The following is a 23381-nucleotide window of genomic DNA, read 5'->3' as shown; positions in this document are numbered from 1 at the left end:
TATCAGTTCAGATGTGAGGGAAAGAGTAATGTGGAAAGAACACAGAAATGCTTCAATCAAAAAAATGCAATGGAACATTGGTTGGTTGGTTGGTTGGTTGCTTTTTTTGGTGCCTCTACAGGCTTATCAGCATCAGGGTAGCTTAAGCTTCTCTCTTGTTATCTAAAAGGGGCACCATGCTTTATTCCATGTTTCTTCCTTTGATATATTTGTCCAAATAGATGCTTATCCAGTGCTCGGCTGTAGTCTACTCAGTTGCAGTCTCCTGCCTGGAAAAGGCAAAGTGGTGCTCTGTGCAATGAAATCTCAGGCTTGTGGTTAATCCTGCACATCTTAGCATTTTAGTTACCCAGTCTTCTAAAAGATAGGGCAAGTTGGGTACTCAGAAAATCAGAATTTCTTAATCCTTTCTTGTCATAAATTTAGGTCTCATGGCCCTTTGACAATTTCATCTGCTTACAGCTTTTCCTTGGGTGCAAAAGCAGTGACCATAATAGCTCTTAGGAAAATTTGGAACTCAGGAGGGATGGGTTTGTTTCACAGTCACAATTGTTTCTACTCAGTTGGTGGTCTGCTATGTGCACTTCTTATGTGCAGGAATTTGAGGTGGTACACATCAGCATGTGGCTCCAGGGACCACAAAATTATCTCATGGCTATCCTAAATGCTGTAAAGTAGTTAGTGAATTCTAAACTTCTCTTTCACTATTTTCTTAGCCTTCTTAATCTAACCTGTCAATCAAATCTTGCTGAATCATTATTTTGTGTTTAATAGCTGCCCAGAGATTTGTTTCTGAATGGCTTTTTTTTTCTTTTTTTTTTCTCAGTTTAAAGCAGAGCTAGCCTAACCCAGAGAAATGTGATCTGAGTTTGGAATTTTGGGAGTGCAGAAGTTGACTGCTTATGTAACAGCACAGCAAAGCCAGTGCAGGTTTCCTTATCCAGAATCCCCTCTGCTTTCTCCTTTCCAGTTTACTTCAACACTCAGCTTGAACCAAAGTCACAGAGGGTGCATTCTAAGAGCTGTCCAGAGAATTTGGGCAGATAACTGCGCTTCCATACCCATTTGGATCGTTCATCTAATAACAGGTAAGGTGCTTGTCTCTTGGATTTTAGGACCAAAGAGTTAAATCTTTGATTACAGCTTGTAAATATGTGACCATTTTGAGCCCCTTTGAGTTTGAGAAAATTTATGTGTATTGCCTGGTGCCTTGATTGGAAGTGCCAGTCACATTCAAAGCAGAAAGAACTGTGTTATCCAAAAAGTGAATCGGGGTACTGCACCTAACCTCGGCCTCACTGTGTGTGCTCACACTTGGAATGCTCTGCAAGATTTTGGTGGTTAAGTTAGAGAGGCAATGGGGAGGTTTGTTGCAAGGGAAACTACGTGGAGGGGAAAGAAAAGCTGGTATGGGAGGGCTGAAAGAGGAGCCCTTCTGTGCCTACTGTCTCTCAGTATCAAACTCTGAGGTGTCACTCCCATCCTAAGGGTTCAAAGGGTTAATAGAAAGAGGGATTTTCATTGCATTGGGCACAGTACCTATGATAGCCCTGGTTTAAACTTTAAAGGACAGGTGAAAAGAGAGAGAGGGAGCTGAATGCTTGCCTTATATATCGGAGAAATTGTTCATTCATGTGAAATGCTGACCTCTGTCATCCTGCCAAGATGACTGGGCCCTAGGGTGAGAGGCTGCTTGAGTGCTGGTTGCAAAAGTTAAAGCTGCCTGGGGAGTGCTTTAAAAGGACAATGTCAAGGTTGGTCTACCCAAAATCTGACCTATCTTTGTTTTTTTCTTTTCTCTCTCTTACATCTATTTGTAAAGTTCATGTCTTTTTTTTTTTATGCTTTTAAAAATCTTTTAATCTAAACCAAAATGCTTCAATTGCATTTAGAGGGTAGTGATTAAGAGAAGCTGTGAGTGTTCGGTGTGGCAATGAAGATATTGTGAAGGAGGAAAGATCCTGAAATAAAACACAGGTATGAGGACTTTGAATTAGGTGATCATTAATAAAAGAGAATCCAGGCTGAAATGTGGAAGGAATAAATGAAAATGAGCAAGGATAATTTTTACAAATTGAAAATACCAGTGCAGTTCCAAACTTAAGTTCACAACAAGTTAATTAAAAACCTCTATTTATTTTTATTCTAATAGGTTTTTTTTCTGTTTTGTTTTGATTTTTTTTATTCTGCTGATTCTCAGTAACATTAGATTGTTACACCTAATTCCTGTCACAACTGAAAAATACCCTTCCATCTTTTCTCTGCTTGATGACCTAATTAAAACCATGGTATATCAGTATATTTTTTTCCACATGATATAATATCCCAAGATCCTTTTAACTCTCACACAAGTATTTCACCTGCTCGAATAATTTCTAGCCTAATTGGAAAATAGATGAGCTAACTATCTGTGCAAGTCATAAAAGGAAAAGGAACAAGACGAAGTAGGAAAATCAAAATAAAATCTCTTTTCTGCACAAAATTATGATGCTTCCCAGAAAATGCAGGAGGGAATAATCCCACACAACCTCCCCGCCACGAAACAAGTCAAACCCGGAGCCCTGAGGATCGCAGTTCACCACTTGTTTTACCTGAAGAAATCTCGGAGCACTCCGATGAAATGATCTTGCAATCTACTCCGTGATCACAAGAGGGCGGCCGGATCAGGCAGACGCGTTCACTTTCAAGTTGACCTTTCAAAGCTTTCAAGAGTTTATTCCTGTTTTGAAAAAGTTTTCCTGTGAGCTGCGAGGCTCGCTTCTGATGTCCTTCTCAGTTCTGAAAGAAAACGCAGCTTCTAAGAAACCCTGGTGTGTCATAATCGCTTCCCTAGCTCCAAAACGTGATCCTTCCCTTGCTTCATGTCGCACTGGCTTTTCTAAATCCTGGAGGAATAGATGACCTTGCTCTGCGCTGTGGAACAGGGCAGCTGTGGGGAATAGAAAGAGACTGGAGTACAGGAGCAGGACAGCAGGAAGAGCCCACAAGATAATCAGTTCCTCCATCCCTTCCCAGCCCAAAAGATCACAAATCATCCTGTGCCTTGGGAAACATCACTTTTGCAAAGTCTTTGAGTGCTTATACCAAATTCTAGTACTTGCTAACAAAGACAATAATAGGGAAAAAAAACCCAAACAAATCCACAGCACCTTTTTGCAAAACAAACCTCTACAATTTTAATTTCTAAATTCTCTTCCTCTTTGTAACTAAGGTTTCCCATACTCTCTAAAACAGAGTAACAACCCAGGCAGCAGTAAAGAAGCTGTCTTGGTTAAATGACACTCTGCCTCCTGCCAACAAGGCTATTTAGTGTTTATCTCTATTACATCCATCTGTAGCTAATTGCATAGTTATGGTAATAGTGCCCTCCAGAGGAATTTTGAAGGAATTATAATACTCGGAGCTAATACAAAAGATGTTCTAAAAATGAGTGCAACAAGAAAATGGAATATTATTAAAATGATATAATACTTGAACCTCAGGGGGAAAAAACTCTCAGTATCAAAGCTCTTTCTATTTTGCATGTACATTTACATCTAAGAAAAGCATTACCTCGTTACAATAGGCTTCTTTATAGCCTGATAGCAAATGTGAAGTTTGCATAACTCCATTTGAATCAGGGATATAAAAGTAGATCAACCAAGTGAAGAATGAGAGAGCTATTCCTAGTCTGCAGCAGACACGAGCAATGTATTACAAGTGTGTTATCTATTATGAGTGGGCTCCAGCCTCAGCCTAGGATGTCTGGATTCTTCCTGGACTTGGTGCTATAATGTAGACATGGCACAGTTAATTGAGGCACTCGGAAGAAAGTGCAGACGCTCAAGGAGCCCTTTGGATGAGGCTTGTTTTAAGAGCAAGATAAATCATGCTTAGAGTCTCAAATTTCAGTGACTGTAACCTGCTGTGACACTACACCTCAAAGGAAGGGCATGTTGCTGTGGAACAGCAGGTATCTTATTTTAGACCATGTCCTGGAGGCCTGAGCACAGCCTTCTGAGATCACACCTCAGCACCTGAATGTCCGGTGCATTTAAGTTTCTTCATGTTTCTTTTGTTTTAGTTTGTTTTTTGTTTTATGTCTTCAATTCCCAACCTACAGGGTCAAATGGCTTGTTTTACATTCTGAAATTTCTGTCCCCTCCTCCTCAAAAAACCCAGCCAGCCCTTAATGAAAGCTGAAATGGCAGTGAGTTCTGTGTTCATTTGCTGTTAGGCATAGCCCGGGGTCATGTTTGACCTGAGTGCTGCAGTTTTCAGTCAGGGTCCGGGCCATCAGGACAGCTCGTGTGGTGCCACTGCCAGAACTGGAAGGAGCAGGGTAGTGTTGGTGTTCTTGGGACTGGGTGGATCTGGTAAGGTCAGCACTTGCTTGGGAAAGAAGGGAGATAGTTGTGCTGCTTGTGATGTAGTTCTTTATAACAGAGTCACCACCCCCAGTCTAAAGCTTCTTCTAAACTGAGGTTCTTTATTTTGCATGAGCCACAAAGGAGAGTGAAATGAGCTATGCACAGACTGGTAGGGCAGGGGTGATGAGACATTACTACTGAATGTAGGGAATGCACCCAGAGCTTCCTGGTTTTTTTCACTTGCCCCAGTAACTGAGGTGAAGAGTGTGTCTCTTCCTATCTGTGTTCATGCACTTAGTGCAGGTGATTTTGGCCATCTTGTAGGCCATGGTGATGGATGTTAATATTTGTTTCTCTAATACTAGTTACCCCCACCCAAAAGTACCAGAAATGACTGCCTGTGCAGAGACTTGAGCTTTTGAATGAGGGGTTTTTTTGTGGGCTGTTGAATGGGTGCAGATGAGTAGAGCTCTCTTGCTTTTCTCTCTTCTTTTCCTAAGCCAATGCTTGCCAGATGATCTGACCTCACTGTGAGCTGGGAACCTGTCCCTGGAAGACACCAGCCACCTGTAGAAACCACCATGCATGGATATGAACTCCTCCTCCTTTATCTTCCCCATGGTATCTGCTTCAGCAGGATTTTGTCCTGCCCTTCCCCCAGGGCCTTGCTGTTCTCCCCAGGGGTACAGGTGTAGCAGCTCACCTCTGATGTGAAGCACCGTGCTGCTGCTTCCCTTCCTGCACCGACCCACTCCTGCTCTTGAGAGGCACACAGAGCAAGATGGGGAGGCCAAAAGAGTGGGAGAAGTAAGGGTTGCCCAGGCTGCCCAAAGTAGTGCAAGACAGAGAACAAATCCAAGTCATGGCTGCTGCAGTGGGATGAGTGCCTTTGGTATCAAGCAGGGTGTATGCTTGCTGCTGCACAAGTGCCACAGTGGGAGTGTCTTGTCCAGCCCTAGGGAAGGCACCTCACCTGTTTAATTCTAGACAGGGAATGAAGAGTCTTCCTTATGCCCTCCTGGTTCATACATCCAAAAACATCATTAGTAAAACCACCAGCAGCCTAAGCACAGGGCCTGACACAGCAGAGAGCAGCTGGTATTTAAGAATAATGTGTGTGTGTGTGAGTCCCATTGATGGGGAAGGTACTTTGGGCTGATAGATGAAGCTGTGTTCTCAGCTCTGCAAGTATCTCTTTGCCAGCCACTCATTCATGGGCCAGCCCAATTGTGGCAGAGAGCTGCTGTGAGCTTAATTTCCACACAGGAGTTTGCAGAAATATGTTTTATTGCAGGTAAGCCATCCCTTTGCATTATTTATGTGAAAACTTAAGTAAATTATTGTTGGCTTTCATGCTGTAGGTAAAGTTGTAATGAAAACAGTAATGAATGCTTTGCTGACATGCATAGGCAACCTAAGGATGCAGCCAAATTAGCTATCTAAGCAGATGCTTTATGTCCTGAATTGCGTATAAGGAATGCTGTTCAGTTGGTTTAAAAAATTACATATACACCCACAAACTCTTTTTTTTTTTTTTAATAAAAGCCATATGGTTGGTTTTTTTGTTTGCTTTTTTTTTTTTTTAAGCAACAGCTTCAATTTTACTGTGAGCAATTATGACAGTAAAATTAAACTTGGAGGAAAGATATAAGAAGCTGACCACATGCAAGAAGTTCAGGGAAAATTCAGAAATATTGTAGTCATTAAGCTGTTGTAATACTGCAATATGTGCAATATTGCAAATAGAAGAAAGGTTTATATTGTGTAAGTAAGCTATTCCTTGGCTTTAGAGGGCTCTATCATAGAATGGTTTGGTTTCAAATGGACCTTAAAGATTTTCTTGTTCCAACCTCCCTGCCATGGACTTTCCACTATCCCAGGGTGCTTGGAGCCCCATGCAAGGGGATTGAACACTTCTAGGGATGGGGTATCCACATTCTCTGAGCAACCTGTTCCAGAGCCTCACCACCCTCATAGTAAAGAATTTCTTCTTGCTATCCAATCTAAACCTACTCTCAGTTTGAGGACATCCCCCTTTATCTTGTCACTATCTGCTCTTGCAAGAAGTTTCTCCTCATCCTTCCTGTAGGCTTCCTTCAGGTACTGAAAGGCTGCAACAAGGTCACCCCAGCCTTCTCTTCTCCAGGATGAATTTTTCCAGCCTTTCCTCATAGCAGAGGTACTCCATCCCTCTGACCTTCTGGACTCACTCCAATAGCTCCATGTCCTTCTGTGCTGGGACCCCAGAGTTGGATGCAGACCTGCAAGTGAGTTCTCACCAGAGCAGGGCAGAGGGAGAGTCAGCTCCTTTGACCTTTATTTTTATGCTTAAAGAGTTATTAATTGGTTTTCTTTGGTAAAGACAGTAGAGCCCTGGTCTGCCAGAGTCAGTGGTTGAGCTCTGTCCTTTGGGGGACTCTTTGCTCTCTTTCTCCTCTGGCAGCCTTGCAGAAGACCCAAGCACCACGAGCTGCAGTGGAAGGGGGTCTTGGGAACAGTGATGAGCCAGCTCACTAAATTTTCTATAGGGAAAGCCTCCTGTCATGGCTAGGAGCTTACCTTACCAGTGTGCCAGTATCACAAGGCTGTTTTTCTATTTGTACAGTCTGTGGTATGAACAGTTTCTAGAAGGTCAACAAACTCTATTGAATACACTGGAGTGAAGGAGTGAGTTTCCCAGAAAGCCACTGGGCAGACACATTGGGCTGGGAAGACAGAAAGAACAGCAAAAGACAGCAGTGGAAAAATCAGAGAAGGTAAGAGAAATGGAAGAAAACTAAGTGAAATTTATGAAGCCTTATGAGCAAAAGCTTTGACTTTAAGCGCTCCTCAGCTTCAGGGTTTTTGACTTTCAGCTGAAACTTGTGGTTTGATTTCTTTTCTGAATCATTTAAGCTCTCTTCTTGGCTCACTTAGCATTCAATAGACGTTTGTATGTATGCACATATTTTAGGCTTTTATAGAGAGATCTCTGTATGTGTACACGTATATACACTTGCATGCATATATATGTGTGTTTAGATACACATACATAAGCCTTCATACACGAGTGTGGGTGTATCTGTATGTATACACATAAAAATTGCCTGCTTGTCTAATTTTAACTGTATATTTTAGGGTACAGTAAGACTGTTCTCCATTTCAGCACCTCATTTTTTCAGCGATTTGGTTTTTTTAAAAGCTGGAGTAATTGTTTCTGCCAGGAACAACTCTGTTGAAGGGCGCTGTTCCTTTCAGAGGATCAAAGTACAAAAGATGTTCAAATAAAAGGAGAGATTAAATTCTGTAGGCTACATTTAGTCCTAGCTAGCTTTGCAGTCAGTGTGTGCAGGCTGGGAGGTTGATCTTTCACAACAGCCTATTTCAAACCTCAGGAGGGTGTTGGTAACTTAGTAACTTTGTATATTACGTGTAGGTGTCATCAGAGCCTGTGAAAATGTTTTCTACGTTAAACAATTTTTTTTTTCAATTTGTTTTTCTCATAAAAGTGGAACTTTTCTTCCCGCCCCCTCTTTCCTCTCCGTCCTTTCCCTTACTTGTTCTGTGTGAGTAAACAGAGGGTGAGGAGTGTTTTCAGAATTGAAAGTCCTTCTTGCCCTTTACAACAAATGTCTCCTTTACCGATGAATCATTGTAGTGACTCAACCGCTGTACTGTGTCTGTTGCAACTTTTATTTTCTTTGCCCGGCAGCATCTACTCTGCTGGGTTTTACTTAACAGGTAGGAAGGCATAACCCCTGCTTGATGAAACTTGTGAGAAAGAAATAAGGGCCTGTAATACAAAACAAAATCTTTTTAATTTTTTTTTTTTTAACCAGTATTCTTGTTCAGCTGCTGCTTAAACACAACATCTTGGCATTTGTTCTTGCCAGCACATGGAAAAACCCTGATGTATCTATGAAGTTTTGTTGATACACTGCTCCAGGAGAAATATCACACCCTCTTCAAGCAGGACCTCAGCAATCATGAATCTTTCCCAAAAAGAACAGCTTTCTGAGAGGGACCATATTTGTCAGCGATGGTGATAGATAAGACGGTGTTCCCTGTAGCCAGACATAAAGCTTAGCTGCCAACGAGCTCGACACAATGATCTCTATTCCCTGCCTCACAGTTTTGGGGAAATAACAGTAGGTGGCACTGGAGAATAGTAGCACAGAAGGACGCAGCTTTTATGAAATGGAGCAGTTTCCTCACTGCCTTTCTGTTTAGCCAGTTTCCATCCCCACGGATTGCTAAAACACTTTGCTGCATTCCCTTTGCAAGCCTATTATTACTCGAAGCCTGGAGGCTTCAGACGCAAGAGTGCTGTTTCAGAAAGCTCCAAACTGCCCGTGAAGCACCACTGTGAGTAAAAGCCTGCTGAAGATAGTGTGTTCCATTCTGGGGGGGGGGGGTGCGGTGATTATTTTGCCAGCTCTTTCCCTGCAGCTCCGTATCAGACCTGGCTCCAAAGTGCACAGCTAAATCAAATCCACGATTCTTCCTTAATCTGAGCGAGCTGCCGCTCCTGCCGGGTGGTGGAGCAGCGAGAGTATCTAACAGGAGTAGAGGAGACATCCCAGGGACTATCTAGTTCTCTTTGTCTCTGGAGATTTTGTCCCACATGCCAGCGAAAGAGGAGGAGACAACTCTTGGTAGTTCTAGGAGGAATTAGGGTAGAAAGTGACTCAGCAGTTCCCTGTCTGCTCCTTTAATGGGAAGCACGAAACAAAAAAATAGTGGCCACCCTAAGAGCCTGAGAAAATTCTGAAAATGTTCAGTGTTTCCCAAAAAAAACCTTCATAGCCTTCTCCTAGAAATCACCGTGGGGAGAGAGGCAGAGGGGTCCCAGCTCGGTTTGTGTTATGTGTGTAGCCTTCTGTGTGTGCTTGGGAATAGGAGCTCTTCCCATGCGCGTTTCCTGTTTTCTCAATCCTCCTCCTTTAGCTGTGCCCAATCGCCGTGAGGTGAAGCAACACCCCACTGCCACAAACTCTGAAATGGCAGCTCCTAAAATTGGTGTGTTCCTCTCTCTCAGGATCACTTCACAGTAATCACTGGAAATGAGTACAGTACAGCACAAATGCCACCAAATAGCTTGTGGAGCAAGTTGACATTTTGAGAATATATGGAGAATATATGAATATATGACAAAAAAGGCATCACCTTTCACCAACTGAAATAAGTTTTGTCCTTGTCTAACTGCATTTAAATCACAGTGACATTGTTGACAGTTTTTATGCTTTAAAGGCTAGGGCTTTTTTCCTGTAGTGCTTTATCAAATTATTACTTCAGTTTTTCAGATATAAGATATCTGATATTAATTATTAACTTTATATGCTTTATCCTAATCTGTTCCGTCTTATTGCATGGCTTTTTCTAACCAAAATACAGTTTTGTTGACACTTATTCCCTCGTTGTTTCTGAGGGTATTTCCGTGCCTGTTACAGCCTTGGGATTTGTTTGAATTCTGAATAGCCACTTCAGTGGAGCAATTTATAACTTTTTAAGGAATGGTATGAAGTGTGAAGGCAAATGGTCCCTGAGGGAACTCCCTCTGTGTTGTGTCTGGAGTGGCCTCTGCTGCTCCCTTTTATGGAGGGTCCTGGGCTCTTTGAGGTCTCGGAAGATGGACGTGGCCAGTGCTGTGTTTATTCCAGCTCTTCAGGCCCTTTGCAGAGAGCCAAGTCCCCACTGGTCCCTGGGAAACATCCCAACATAAGGGAGGTTCTTCCACCATTGTACTACCCCAGCTCTGCACAGTGAGGAGCCAAAGCCAGAGGGCCACTCTGCCATCAGAGTTTTGTATTGTCCCCCTCCCCTGTGGTTGGAGCTGGGAGCTCCTTTCGGAGCATGTAGGTGGAAGCTGTGTGAAGATGGAGTAGAGTAAAATCCTGTCTTGTGCAGAAGTGTTCCTAAGAGGCAATTCTTTCCCTTCAATGAAGTTGTTATTTTAAGCATGTTGGAAACTAGCACTGAAAGTGTGAGATAATCTACCACTATATTTAAAAAAAAAAAAAAAAAAAGTATGGTTGGGTTTCCAAATCAAGAAAGAGAATAGATAAGGTGTTACCTTTTTATTGTTACTGCAGCTGGAATTTTCCCTGAGGGATGACTTGGGAAAAGAATCATCACCGCCATGAACCGGTTAAACAGGAAGGAAAGCTCCTGAGGGAAGAGTTACGCCTCCTTGATAGTGAAAGCACATAGGGCAGCTGAAAGTGTCTGTGAGCAGCAAGGCACAGGAGGCTGTACATCCTTCTAACAAGTTGTGTTTCAGGTAAGGAGTTTCAGCAGATACTCTTACTGCTTAGCAAGTGATCCAATCATCTCCTCCTGGGATGTGGTAAAAGGGAAAATCGAGCCTGCAGTGTGCCAAGTTTTTTACAAGGATTCATGTGCATGTCCAAGTGTGGAAGTATTTTCGTGTGCTTACAATGCCGTGAGACCCTCAAGTCCCTTGGTTTGTAGTGGATATTTTACAGTATTGGTTGGGATTCTCCCTTAAAACCCCTGATCCCAGAACCACATGATTATGTGAAAATACAGCTGTCATTCAAAAGGACAAGGAGGACTTCAGAGCTGTAAGAGAAAAAAGCCAAACCCTCCAAAATTCAATGCGAATTGAGAAACCACAACGCAAAAAAAACCCCTAAACTAAAAACTTAAGTGTTTTATAAAAAAAAAAAATCATATAAATTTTGCCTCTTTAGTGATTTTTGAAAATTGTTTCATCACTGTGCTTGACAAGACTCGGTGAAATAGTGGCTGGCAAAGAGCCAGATCCTTCCCTGAACCTTGTATGCTGCTTTGAAAAGGCCCAAATACAGAGCCTGGTGGTTCTGACCAAACTAGCACAACTTACACCACCGATACTTGCACCACAGCATGCTGAGCTTCCACTCTCCGGGGTCAGTTTTAAACACAAGCCTATATGAAAGAGGCACCATGCTACAAACCAGGCTGTCCCACTGTCTGCTCCCTGCCAGACCCTCCCTGTGCCCTGATCCAGGTGAGCTCCCAGCCCAGCGAGGAGAGCAGGGGCAGGATGCACAGAGCAGCCTTTGGCACTGCAGCTAAACTCTGTGTGTTTCCAGCAGGAAAGCAATACTTCTCCTGGACAGCAAGGAGACAAGCACTGATATACAGACAGATGGAGCTGGGCTCTGTGTGTGAATATTTGTCTGTGCAGAGGTTACAGAAAGCCACAGTGGTGAATGAGCAAGGTTTTATGTTAGACATTTATGTGTCATCATAAACAGAATTTGTTTGAAATTCAAGGAAAGTATTTTAGAAACAGTTGAAAGGGTGTAAAAGGTATTGTATTTTCTGGGCCTTATAGTCTTCCAGACAGCCAAGCTTTTTTAAGGAAGATGGGACTGGAGGGAGATTTCATTATTTTATCTTCTATATTTTCCTGAAACATTCCAATTTTTAAGATGAATTAAAAAACCAGTAAAAGACCTTATACTTCTTGATTTAATGGCTATATAATTTTATTTCTTATTTTCTTTATTTTATTTACCTGCTGTAGAAATGAAAAACGGAGAAAGCTGTAAATGGGAACAATTTCATACAAGAAACTCCTGTTATGATTTTTTTGTTTTTTTTAAATGGTGTCATCTTTATCTAAAAGCATAGTGGACTTCAGGATTCATTCTGAGAGAAAGCTGCAAAACCATAATTGCAGTTTATATCACCATTCAGAGTGGTATGCATCATTTTGGTTGTGTGGCCTGGTGTAGTTTCATAAATGTGGGTTTTTTTTCAACCCTGCTAAAGCAAACCAAAGCACGCAACACATGGAATTACTAAGTGGAGTGTTTGAAAGAGTAGCCCAGCCTCTGAGTTGCAGGTTTTATTTCAGCCTGTTTAAGTTTTCATTTCCCTTCTCATTCCACACTATGGGTGACAGAAGCTTATGTCACCTAGAGTTTGACTTAAAATGAAACAAAAATAAATAAAATTGGGATGAATACCTTCTGTTGTAACACAGATTTTCATTGCAAGATGCTACTATCTAAACTAATACAGTATCTTGGAGACTTAATGGAAAATCTATTTGTGGAGCTAAGCTTTAGCAATTTCTGAGCACACTTTTTATCTCAGTAGCTTTTTCCATTCCTGCTTGGGAATACATTTTTTTATTGACTTATTAAATCAGATGTTTCTGTTTCTTTTAGGTGATAATGTACTCCAGCACAACTGTGTGCAGTGTGTAGTATTGCTGTTCTGTGTCATTTGTGGGTTTTAGGCTACATCTGTGTCAGTAAATGAAACAGGCCAAGGCCTTGAGGGCAAATGGCCCAGAATAGACTTTGGTTGTAGAACTAAACTCCCTTCCTAAAAAATACATCCTCATGCCTACTGGCAGCAGTTTCCAGTGCAGGCTGCCCATCTGAACCATAGGAGTACTTGGCACATGCCAAAATCAGATCAGGAAGTTTGCTAGTAACAACATTAATGATGGAGCTGCAGAAGCTCATGCCCTTGCCTGTTAATTTGCTAAAACAAGTCCAGCCTCAGGCTTCGAAGATAAATTTCTTTTGCAAAACAAAAAAACAGAAAAACCCTGAAATTAATTTATTTATCATTTTTTCCCCCTATATATATGCTGTATCCTAGCTTTTGGGGTGTAGTGTTTTGAATATTAATTGGAGGTCCATGTCTTCTGTATTCTTTGACTTAACTTTCTTCACCTGATTGCGCTAAGATAAAAAGTGGTAGAATATGAAGGAATTGGAAGCACAAAAAAGAGGAAAATGTGAATGAAATTGACAACCATTAAGACAAAGCCTTCCTAACTGCTGGATTTATATTCCTGAATTGTGTGCTTTGCAAGTGTATAAATTATGGGGAAAAGCATGGAGATTTTCTTTTATATTTGTCAGAATTAGTATTTAATATTTAGATCAGTTGTTGCAGGCATCTTGTTGCTATTATTTAGGAGTTGAGGATAATAATAATAGTAGTAATTTGTTATTGGCATTATTATTACAACTATAGTAATAATAATATGTCTGGAAATAAGGATCAGACAAAAGAATAATCTAACTTCACCTTAAGAAAATATTTCCACTCTCTGGAGAAAGCTCTAAAGCAAAAAAGACCAAAGCACTGTAGTGCTTTCATTACATTATATATTTTGGGGTTTAACTTCCATTCTGTGCTTCATTTCAGGTAGCTCCAGGTCCAAACATTGCTCTCTTGACCTTGGAACTCTGAGACTTTCCTGAGGACCAAAAGGACTGAAGTGATCAGCCATGGCACACTTTGGGAGGGTGCCCTTCTCACACAGTGAGTTCTGTGAAGGACAGCCTGGGGACCAGGCATCTTCCCCAATGTACCATTTTGGTTCTGATGGAGACATCCCTCTAGGATTCGATCGAATTGTTGATGAAGTCAGCAATGAATTTTTTTTTTATGGCTCATCTCATCCACATCACCACAAAGAAATGTTTTTCCCGTCAGACCTTTTCAATCGCACTGTGCCTGACCAGCATCTTCATGGTCAGCCTCTCGTTGCTTATGGAGAACTTTACCCTGGAAATCCAGTTTCTCACTGGCAGCAAGGCACCGTGCCACCCATGGCTGGCTTCAGATCTTCTTTGCTACCTGATTGCAGAAACTTTTCTGTGGTGGATTCCCACCCCTACAATCTCGAGAGAGAACTCCATGGAAGGAATAGTGTAAATTCAGTTTCAAATATAGAAACAGGCAACATAAATCTGGGGTTTCAGATAGGCTTTGACAATCTGGATGCTCCAAGTCCTGTTTTCTTAGACAATTATCCATTTGGACAAAAAGTGAGAGAAGAAGGTGGAAATGGGGAAGCTTTTTTAACCAACACCTCCAGAAGATGCAGCATAGGACCTGCCCAGCCCCAGGGCTCTGGACATGACAGAGAGGTATTTACATTTTCTTATGTTAACAGTACTTAAAGTTTTTTGTTCTTGTTTGTGTCCTTGTACTTTGTGTATTCACTCACAGTGTTGCAACATGGATTAGAAGCACTTAATTTAAAGACCTTATGAAAAATAAAACATTTATGCCTCAGGGGAAGCAAAAGCATTTTATACCAGAAGAGAATCTAGATTATGGTCTAGAATGCTCCAGTAGGCTCATTTTATGGCTCACTGAACCATAAAACTACCACAGAAGGATAAGTACAGAAATGTAGAGTAAGTTGTGTTTGAAAGGTAAGATGACTAATCTTTATGGTCTGATATGAAACCTGAGATTCAAAATAACAATACATTATGTTGAATCTGTTTTGTTGGGGTTTTTTTTTTTGTTGAGCCAGATTATTTTCTCTGTGTCTAGTCTGTCTGACATATCCTGATCCTGAGAGATGAAACATAGCCCATCCTGCCTTCACCATGTTCTGCATGTACTTCCATGTGCATAATTATTTTCTAAAAATAGACACATCTACTCTAACTGTGGAAGCTGGATCCTATGACACACACTCTGTCTTTTAGCTGTCGGTCTGAAACAAATCCTTTATCTTTTTTTCTTCCTTCATCAGGTGTTCATAGCTCTATTTGTGCTTTTGCCATTTTTAATAACTGTGTCTTATGGGACTCCCATGATTCTCTGTGATGTTATATCTGTCCTCATTTTCTTTCTTTCAAAATCTTGATATGGAGAAGGGAAAAGAAAATGATAAATCCTCCCTTTCCTCCAGTCCTTGTTAGCATTCTGAATCATTATAGGAATCCTGAAATAGCCTACAGGATACCTCTGCACCATGAATATTAAAAGACAGTTTAGGTTCACCTGCTGCTTTTAAATCCCAGTGACCACAGTATCATAAAGCAAAGGAGAAGAGACATTTGATTGACTTGTTTCTATGTCTCTGAATAAGGAGAACTATAAAAGTAAACATATGCAGGCCCAGACAGATGGGAAGGCAGCAGGGGGAAATATATCTGAGGACAAGAACTCTTAAGACTAATCCTGTGCACCTCATTTTAGAATTTCCGTGATGAATACAGAAGAGGAGGGGAAGAATAGGTGAAGAGACAAAAGGCTGTTGTTGCTTTTTACTCATTATAGGAAAACTAAAGCATGCTGACATGATGATGAAAAGAACAAGCCTTCTCAGGAGAAAAGCAGAAAATAGTGGGATACAAATGAGCAGGAGGAGATTAAATCCTGGGATGGGAAGAAGAGGTGCTGGAGGAAGCAAGCGTTTAAGAACAGGCAGAAACGCTTCTGTGACGGAGGAGGAGAGAATTATAGGGGAGGGAAGAGAAGAGCTCAGTGAGTCAAGGGCAACTACAATCGAGTGTGTGGGAGGATTTGATTAAGTCAGGGAAGTATTTGAGCTGTTTAGCTCAAAGAGGAAGAAATGGGAGAGAGGAGTGAATTGATTTGTAGCATAAAATCAGTGTGGTCACAGGAATTCCTTCAGGGAGAAAAAGCCATGTCAGGATAGAAAGAGAGCCAAGGCAAGGGGCTGGCAGCTGAACCTTGAGATGATAAGGGAAAATAAGAGTGAGAGAAACTCGAGAAAGGGAAGTGCAAAAAAAGGCTGTAAAGCAGTTACTCACTGCTGCTGGGCTGGGAGTTTTGGAAAAGACCGAAAGTGCTGCGGGGTGACAGACCTGATGCCGAGTGAGACAATCAGAAAGGTTGGAAAAGTGGAACACCGCAGCAAAAGAATGAGCACAAGTTGGATTTGTGAGGTCCAGAACAAGTAAATAATGCATCCAAGTAGTAGGAGACGAAGAACCAAGACTTCAGAGTGAAATACAAAGGATGCTGAGACATGAAGATTAGAGCTGAGGTGGGCCATAGGTGGGCAAGATGAAATACTCACACTGCTGCAATCACACTGGTATTCTGATCCTTAGCTCTTGGATGCAGTTGTATGGCCCTAAGCTTTATTTAATGTGTGCTAACCAAAATATGCCCAGTGTAATAAAGAAAACATTAATTTTTTCTGGCCTTGTCATTAAAGGTCAGATGTTCAAAAATAGAAATAGTAAAGGAAACTCTCTTCATAACATCCCAGTGAAAGGAGATGTTATTTTTTTCCATATTAGAAAGAAAACTGAAAATAAACTGAAAATAAAACCTAGAAAGTGTCTAATATATTTAACTACTCCATCTATGATATTTAGAATCTACTTTTGAATTCTGATGTTTTCAGAGTAACTAACAAGACTCATCTCTTCAACCAAGTCCCATCATCAGACCAAACATCATGATTTTGTTTTGGGTGCTCCAAAAATGAGAAATACACTATTAGTGTTCATATTTGGAAGGATAGTTTAGGTGACTTGATTAGCATAATGTGAGAAGTCTATGGATGAAAAAAGATTCCAGTCATCAAGGGATGCATTCAGCTGCTTCATCCCTGTTGTCATTGCTTCTCTCCATATGCAGTTCTGTCTCATTTACTGCTCTCTTTAAGATGTTTGCAATGCATGGAGCCTCAAGTACTACTGAAAAATAATGTGATCATGTAATTAACATCTTACCTTTATATGCAAGAAGAAGAAAGTAAAGTTTCTGGACATGTGAGAAGAGGACATGGCCAAACTAAAGCTCTCATCCCTATGACTCAGCAATGGAGCTGGAGCTGTTTATCTACCTTATATACCTCTGCCACCAGAATGAATTTGAGTGACTTAGCAATGGTATATTCCAGATGTGCAGACTATTACTAGGCTGCACAGGATTCCTGTTTGCCATTAGGAATCACTCAGAGATGCTGCCAGCAAAGATGCAAAAAAGCAGAGAGCTCCCATGTTACTCCTGTGTCCTGCAGGGGAAGATCCAGGTTACAGCTTTGGGCTGTCAGGCTCCTCTTTTCCTTTAGTAATTATTTAATCATATTCTTCTTCAAGGTGTGAGGATTTGAGGATTCATATACACGTCCTTGTGGCAAATCATGCATTCCAAGACTTGTCCCTTTTTTCTTGCTCAATTCTTCTCCGTTTTGCCTTCCTTAGTTTGCAGTTGTGGTTTTGCTCTTGTAACACCTTCAGTCCCATTTAATGCTGTGTTCCAGCCTCATCTTTTCTTACCCGTGGATTAATTTTCTCAGCTTTTCATTTATTGGCTACTGCTCTTTTTCCATGTACTTTTTCCAGGGCACTGTACCTGCTCTGCAAGGACAGAGCTGGAGGTGGAAAAGGAGCCTTTGGTTGGTTTTTCGGGGTTTTTGTAATGAGTAGGTAATTTTGGGAGGCTGTTGCTGTTACCAAATCACTCATAATTTCTGAATAGTGAACGTCCTCCAGAGGTTCTTATTACTGTCTGATGAGGTGAATTGTAAGGTAGGTGCCTAACCAAAATGGAAACAAGGAACCAGTGGAGGTGTTCTATTTTCCCTGGATTTTGAAGGATCTTTTTCAGCAGTTCTTAGAACCAGGGAATGATGGACCACTGATTTTGATTGCTAAATTTAATTTTCCTCTCTTATTTACACCCTCAGGTTTATCCACTGTTTTTCCTACCAGACAATTTCAATTTTCCCCTCTACTGATGATTCCCCCTTAGCATCTTTAAATTTCATAAACACTCTCCTAATGCTTTGTGTGGTGTTGTGGGTAATGAGAATACTATATACCGTCAGTTTTGGGTCTCATTGTACTGACGTAAGGTTTCTGACTTTTGAGCTTTCAGTTCTGCCATTGTGATTTCCCCACCAGCCAGCTCCCAGCAGATCTATCATCTTTTATAATCATCCCATCTTCTAAACTATAACTAAAATTTCCCACCCTGCATCTTTTAATGCATATTGCACTTTCTTGTCCAGCCAAAAAGAACCTTAAGTTCTGCTTATTAGTTATTTTTTATAAGTTTCCATACTTTTATATAAATTATTATTCAAATTATAAAATAAACCTTTTGCCACATCTCAGTTTCCTCTTCTGTGACATGTCACTTCTCTTGCTGAAGGGGTTTAAAAGCTTTTATAGAGTTAAGCCTTGTAATGTCTCCACCTACAAAGAGTAGAAAGGGCTTGCAGGTGTAAGAGTATTAAGTTCTTTTCTGGAGGTAATGTTCTGCCTGAAGAGTACTTAAGGCAAACAGACAAAGGGATGCTTGACCCAAAGTAGTGGCTCAGACCTCTGCTCCCCAAGTTCACGGGAAGTATGTGGGGATTTTTCATGTTCAGTAGCGTCCACTGGCTCCCTCTTATCTGCATCAGGGACTTACCTGACAGGTTTATGGAGTTTGAGGGGATGCTGAGCTTCCTGCCAGGGCAGAAAAAGAGAAAATAAGGATTAAAACACACTGAAGCATAAAGCTGCAGTTTGTCCTTCTCCCTTTTGTAAACTAAGTATCTGCCTTTGCAGTTATCTGTGCCTTGATACCCAGTGAATTGTGAAAGCTTTTCCTGAAATTCCTGATGTTCTGCATGGAGGGGAAAAACAGTTGTTACCCAGGGTAGCTGATGCTTTGTGACTTCTGAAAGCATTGAGGGTGCAGTCTAAATGGGGCCATTTGTGTTTATTTGAAACTCCATCAAGTCAGGGAAGGAATGATAAGCTCTCATGGAACAAAATTCAAGGTTAGCATTATGGTCCTTGTGCTCCTGGTATCTAAATAACTCAGCCCTGTTTCTTCTGGGGTCTTTTTGGTATTTTTAGGCTGCACGTTGGTCTATCCAGCTGATTGAAGCAAATCAAGGAAGTAATGAGAACACAGTTGGTTTTTGCAACGCTGTGGAGAAGTAAGTAATGAAAAAGTTGTTTTCAGCCAACTATCACATTTCACTTACTTACATTAATTGGATTGGTTATCCCTGTGTATTGAGGCTGACTGGGATGGAGTTAATTATCCCCTCATAGGGCTGGGCTGTGTATTGGCGGCTTGAAAGGTGTGGATAATGCACCAGGTGGCTACTGCTGAGCAGTATTCATTATGACATTTGTCTGAAGCCCTTCTTCCTGGAAAGAGGCTGGACACTGCCTGCTGGTTGGAAGTCGAGAATATTTTGTCTTCCCTTAATTGCATGTGCGGCCATTGCTTTTGCTTTTGTTCAACTGCCTTTATCTTGACCCAGTAGGGTTTTTTCCCATCTTTTCTCCCCCTTCCCTTGTACTGATGCAGAAGGGAGTGGTGGAGCAGCTTGGTGGGCACCTGGCATCCACCTGAGGTCATACAGCCACACTCTGCAGTCCTGAACAATGCTGTAATTCCAGTATCCACTTAAATAAGGAAACACTTCTAATTATTAAAACACTTCTAAATATTAAAAGCCACGAAGGAACATTAATTAAAAAAATACTTTCTTTTAACTCTCTGCCTTATTAATGATAAGTACATTTAACTCTTCGCTGTTGATGGCTTATAGTGCACAAAACTTTCCGTCCTTTTTCTGTCGTTGTCTTGGACAATATTAGTGCCTGTGTAACTCTGAGCAGGAAAATAAGGGTTGGAGGAACTGACTGAAGAACAGACTTGCCACATACTGTCATGATGAAAAGTGAGACTTAGCAAGTGAAAAAACCCACTTTAATTATATTTTACCATTACACTTAATAGCCTGACTTAATGGGATAGAACATTTTTTACTTTCTTAATCTTCTGCCGAAAAATAAATTGTGTAGAAATCCAAGAACACTAAAAAATTACAAGTATTTAGACCATCTGTGCAGATTGATTTTTTCTTTTGTAGACATGCACTGATCACACTGTCAGGTTGTTAGCACAAATGCATGTTTTTCCCCCCAGAAAAGTAGTTGGAAAATGGAATCCTGATTTTGTTATTAGACTTTAATGAATTGATTTTATTCAAGGTCAGCCAAGGCTGCTTCTCTTAAAATAAAAAAAAAGAAACAAACCAACCAACCAAAAAATCCAGATTGATGTTGCACTGAAAGTAAGAGTGAGTATATTATATATTTAAATGGGGTGGATGGTCAGCTTCAAAACATACTCAGTCACATGTCTCAGTTTCCTTTTCCACAGTTCATCAGGCTGAACCCCAACCCAACTCTTCTACCATGAGATGCATGAAGGCACATTCCACATGACTGCTTTCCTCCCAGCTATTCAGATTTTTTTAATGTCTAAACATTCTAATTATAGGAAAAGCTTTATACTGATTTTTGAATAGATGAGTTTATTTACAGGGCTAAAAAGATAAATACTAATAAGCCTTTCTTGTTTTACAGGAACTTGTCATGAGCAAATACTCTTAAAACCAAAATAAGAACAGCTTTTGCTTTTCTTCTATTAAATAAGTAGAGAAACATTTTTAGGACAAAATGTCACAGCAACCAAAAGACCAAAAACTGTCATCAATTTTCACATTACTTACATATTCAGTCTTGCCAAAGGAGCATCCTCCCAGTCCCCAATGAATCCCAGTTGCTGGCAGTTTCATATGTCAGAGGCAGGATGTATAATTCAGACTCTGCATCATGCATTCTTGCAGCTCCGGCTCGTAGCTCAACTAGAAACCCATCATGTTTTTCTCTAGGTAATACTTGCACAGGTAGCAGTCTATAATTGAAACGTTTGGTTGTGCATGACTGTAAATCAGTCTCCAAAAGCCCTTTCTCAGGTTACTTCTACAGTTCTGAACAGAGCTGTAGTGAACAGTCATCCCTGGGTGTCTTCAGAGCACATCCTAAAGCGAGTTTCAGACCAGAAGATGGCAAGCTGACAGTCTTAGGGTTCAGTGCTGCAAAATGCAGAGTTCCTCCACCTCACACTGTCTTCAAGGATGTGCTTTGCACTGCAGAGAAACGCATCATGTTGTCAAATGCTGTGAAATAGCAAATCCCTCTAAATGTCAGTACTTTCCGAACATGCTGAGTTGTTGCAGCACAGAAAGAAGGTAGCGCAAGATTTTCTTTGTGCAATGTTTGTATAGTACTTCAGTTATGCTTTGGAAGACCCAGACTTTCAAAGTTTTGCAATGTTTTGCCCACCTGCTCAGGCCAGAAGCCCTTTAATCACATGAAAATAGTAGATAGCCATAAATGATCAACACTTTTGGAAACTGAATGGGTTTTTTATCTGAAAAGCATGAAAAGCAAATTTGTGTCCCCATATTTTGCTAAAATATAAGCAGTGTGTGGGTAGGGAAGGAGATGAGGTTTGCTTAGTTTTGAAATGACTGCCAGCAAGTTGAGGAGGTGATTCATGCCCTGTGTGTGTACATAGCCGGGTAATTTGATGCTGGTAGCGAAGTTTCCAGTTTTATTCAGCCCTTGGCTTTCTTGCAGAAACATGTTGCAGGGGGAAAGCTGTACCTTGTGCACAAAGAAATAGACTGACACCAGCTACATAGGTCACCCAAACAGCCTCTGTCATACAAAGGTTTCTCACCATGAGTATAAATCTATCTTGTACTGGAGGTACTCTTGTCAAGCCTCATTTCCTCCCACCCCACTGAAACACCGGACCCCCTGGCTTTTCATGGTAAGGAATGGGCTGCTTCACTGGATTATTAATTTAGCAAGCCTAGGCTTTTTTCTGTGCCTTATCTTGCTGCAGAAATGCATGGCACAAAAGAGTAGCTCACATGGTAGTTTAAGAGACTTGTGCAGCAGCTCTGAGGCAGGAGGTAACACAGAAGTGAAGACTTTTATGTGAATGAGCTGGGGTTCAAAATACACTTACAAGAGACATTAGAAAACACTCCCAACCAAGGACCTACAAAATGCTGTGTGAACTAACAAACAAAAGAGAAGGCAGGATGCTTAGAACGGGATGTTTGGGTTTAGCTGCTAAATATTCAGGTCAATTAGTGAAATGTAAAGCTTCATCTGGTTAGTACACTATGTACCCTTACCTGCAGCTGCAGAGTGTATTTGCTTAAAAAGCAGGTTTAGTCCCAGATGACAGACCATAATGACCAGTGTTCATTAGAAAATGGGACCTCAGGAGGAGTTAGTTTCTGCAAGTCTATGGTAATTGGAAGGAGGAAGGGCAATATATTTTATAGTTAACAGTATATCAGAGGGACTCAATGACTGTAACTGTTACTGCACTCTACAGACTTTTACATAAATACCCAGGGCTTTAGTAATGAGGAATTCAGATTGGATTTGAGAGAGTTGTGGAAATAGACACTCCTTAAGATTTCACATAAGAAGCATGTTCCTGTATTCATTTTACCAGATGTACTAGCTGCAGCTGTGTGTGCGTGTGCTCTTGGTTAGTTCTGCATTAAAACTCTGCTATTTAAGTACATATTTGAGCACTATTATTTCTACTGAACTCAGTGTACACCAAAGGCTCTGTTTAAACTCCTTTTAGTTTCACTGAGGTCAAGCTCAGCAGGGATTCTGTCAAGTTCATGAAGATTTTGCTGATGGTTTCCCTAGAAGTAAAAGATGTAATTATGTATGCTGATGTGTACCTCACTAATGTATGAAAACAGAGTTTGAGTTGCTACCATTTCTCTCCACAGACCTTTATTCCTAACAGCTCTCTGTGTATTATCATATGTATCTTGTGGAATTTTTGTCTTGCTCTCAGAAGAGGCCAAAAATGCACACCTATTTAGACATTGTTTCTCCACGTGTTCTTTTCAGAATCAGGAATGCCTATCCCGCTTTTGATTTGAAGACTAATACTGGCAAAATCTGGAGTATCGCAACAAGGTTCCCAGAGCATATCCTTGGTGGAACAAAATTCAGGATCAGCGTTTGGACAGATTTTTCACCACATCCTCTGCTTCTTTGTCAGCATGGTAAGTGACTGAGGTTATATACTGGTCTGGGGAAGCACACAAGTCATCAAATGAAAGGAGAAATTCCAAGTAGGTGGAAATAATAAAGGAGAATAACTAAAAACTGGAAAAGTTTGCCCATGAAGTTTGTGTAGTCTCCAGGCTTGGAGATTTTTAAGTTCTTACAAGACAAAACCCTGAACAAGGAGGTCTGAATTCAGTGTGCACCCAGCGTTGCAGGGAAAGAGGTTCTTGCCAGCCTAAATTATTCCATCATTAAAGACTGTGAGAAGCTGCCACTGCTCCTGTGCATCCTGTATCTGTGATTAAAGGGCGAATCTTTAATTCCAGCCCTAATAATTTTTATTTCTGCAACATATGCAAAAATAAAATAAATCTTATTT

The 23381-nt window shown here is 40.9% G+C and overlaps 1 protein-coding gene across 2 annotated transcripts in view; it reads left to right on the top strand.

Annotated features, from left to right (window-relative positions):
* The first annotated feature begins 7025 nt into the window (after positions 1 to 7025).
* PIK3C2G (phosphatidylinositol-4-phosphate 3-kinase catalytic subunit type 2 gamma) overlaps positions 7026 to 23381 on the top strand; it is a 190635-nt gene continuing 174279 nt past the window's right edge. Inside the window, exons 1-5 of one of the 2 annotated variants that reach the window (XM_019288624.3) lie at positions 7026 to 7105; positions 10421 to 10608; positions 13509 to 14236; positions 18938 to 19020; positions 22841 to 22998. In XM_019288624.3, coding sequence (XP_019144169.2) covers positions 13592 to 14236; positions 18938 to 19020; positions 22841 to 22998 — 886 coding nt within the window. In that variant the 5' untranslated portion in view covers positions 7026 to 7105; positions 10421 to 10608; positions 13509 to 13591. Of the gene's footprint in view, positions 7106 to 8407; positions 8694 to 10420; positions 10609 to 13508; positions 14237 to 18937; positions 19021 to 22840; positions 22999 to 23381 lie in introns of those variants that run through there. The other variant, XM_010404187.4, reaches the window with a different exon arrangement.

Source organism: Corvus cornix, chromosome 1A (assembly GCF_000738735.6).
Source record: "Corvus cornix cornix isolate S_Up_H32 chromosome 1A, ASM73873v5, whole genome shotgun sequence".
NCBI classification, from domain to species: Eukaryota; Metazoa; Chordata; class Aves; order Passeriformes; family Corvidae; genus Corvus; species Corvus cornix.
This window is presented reverse-complemented; position numbering and strand designations above follow the sequence as displayed.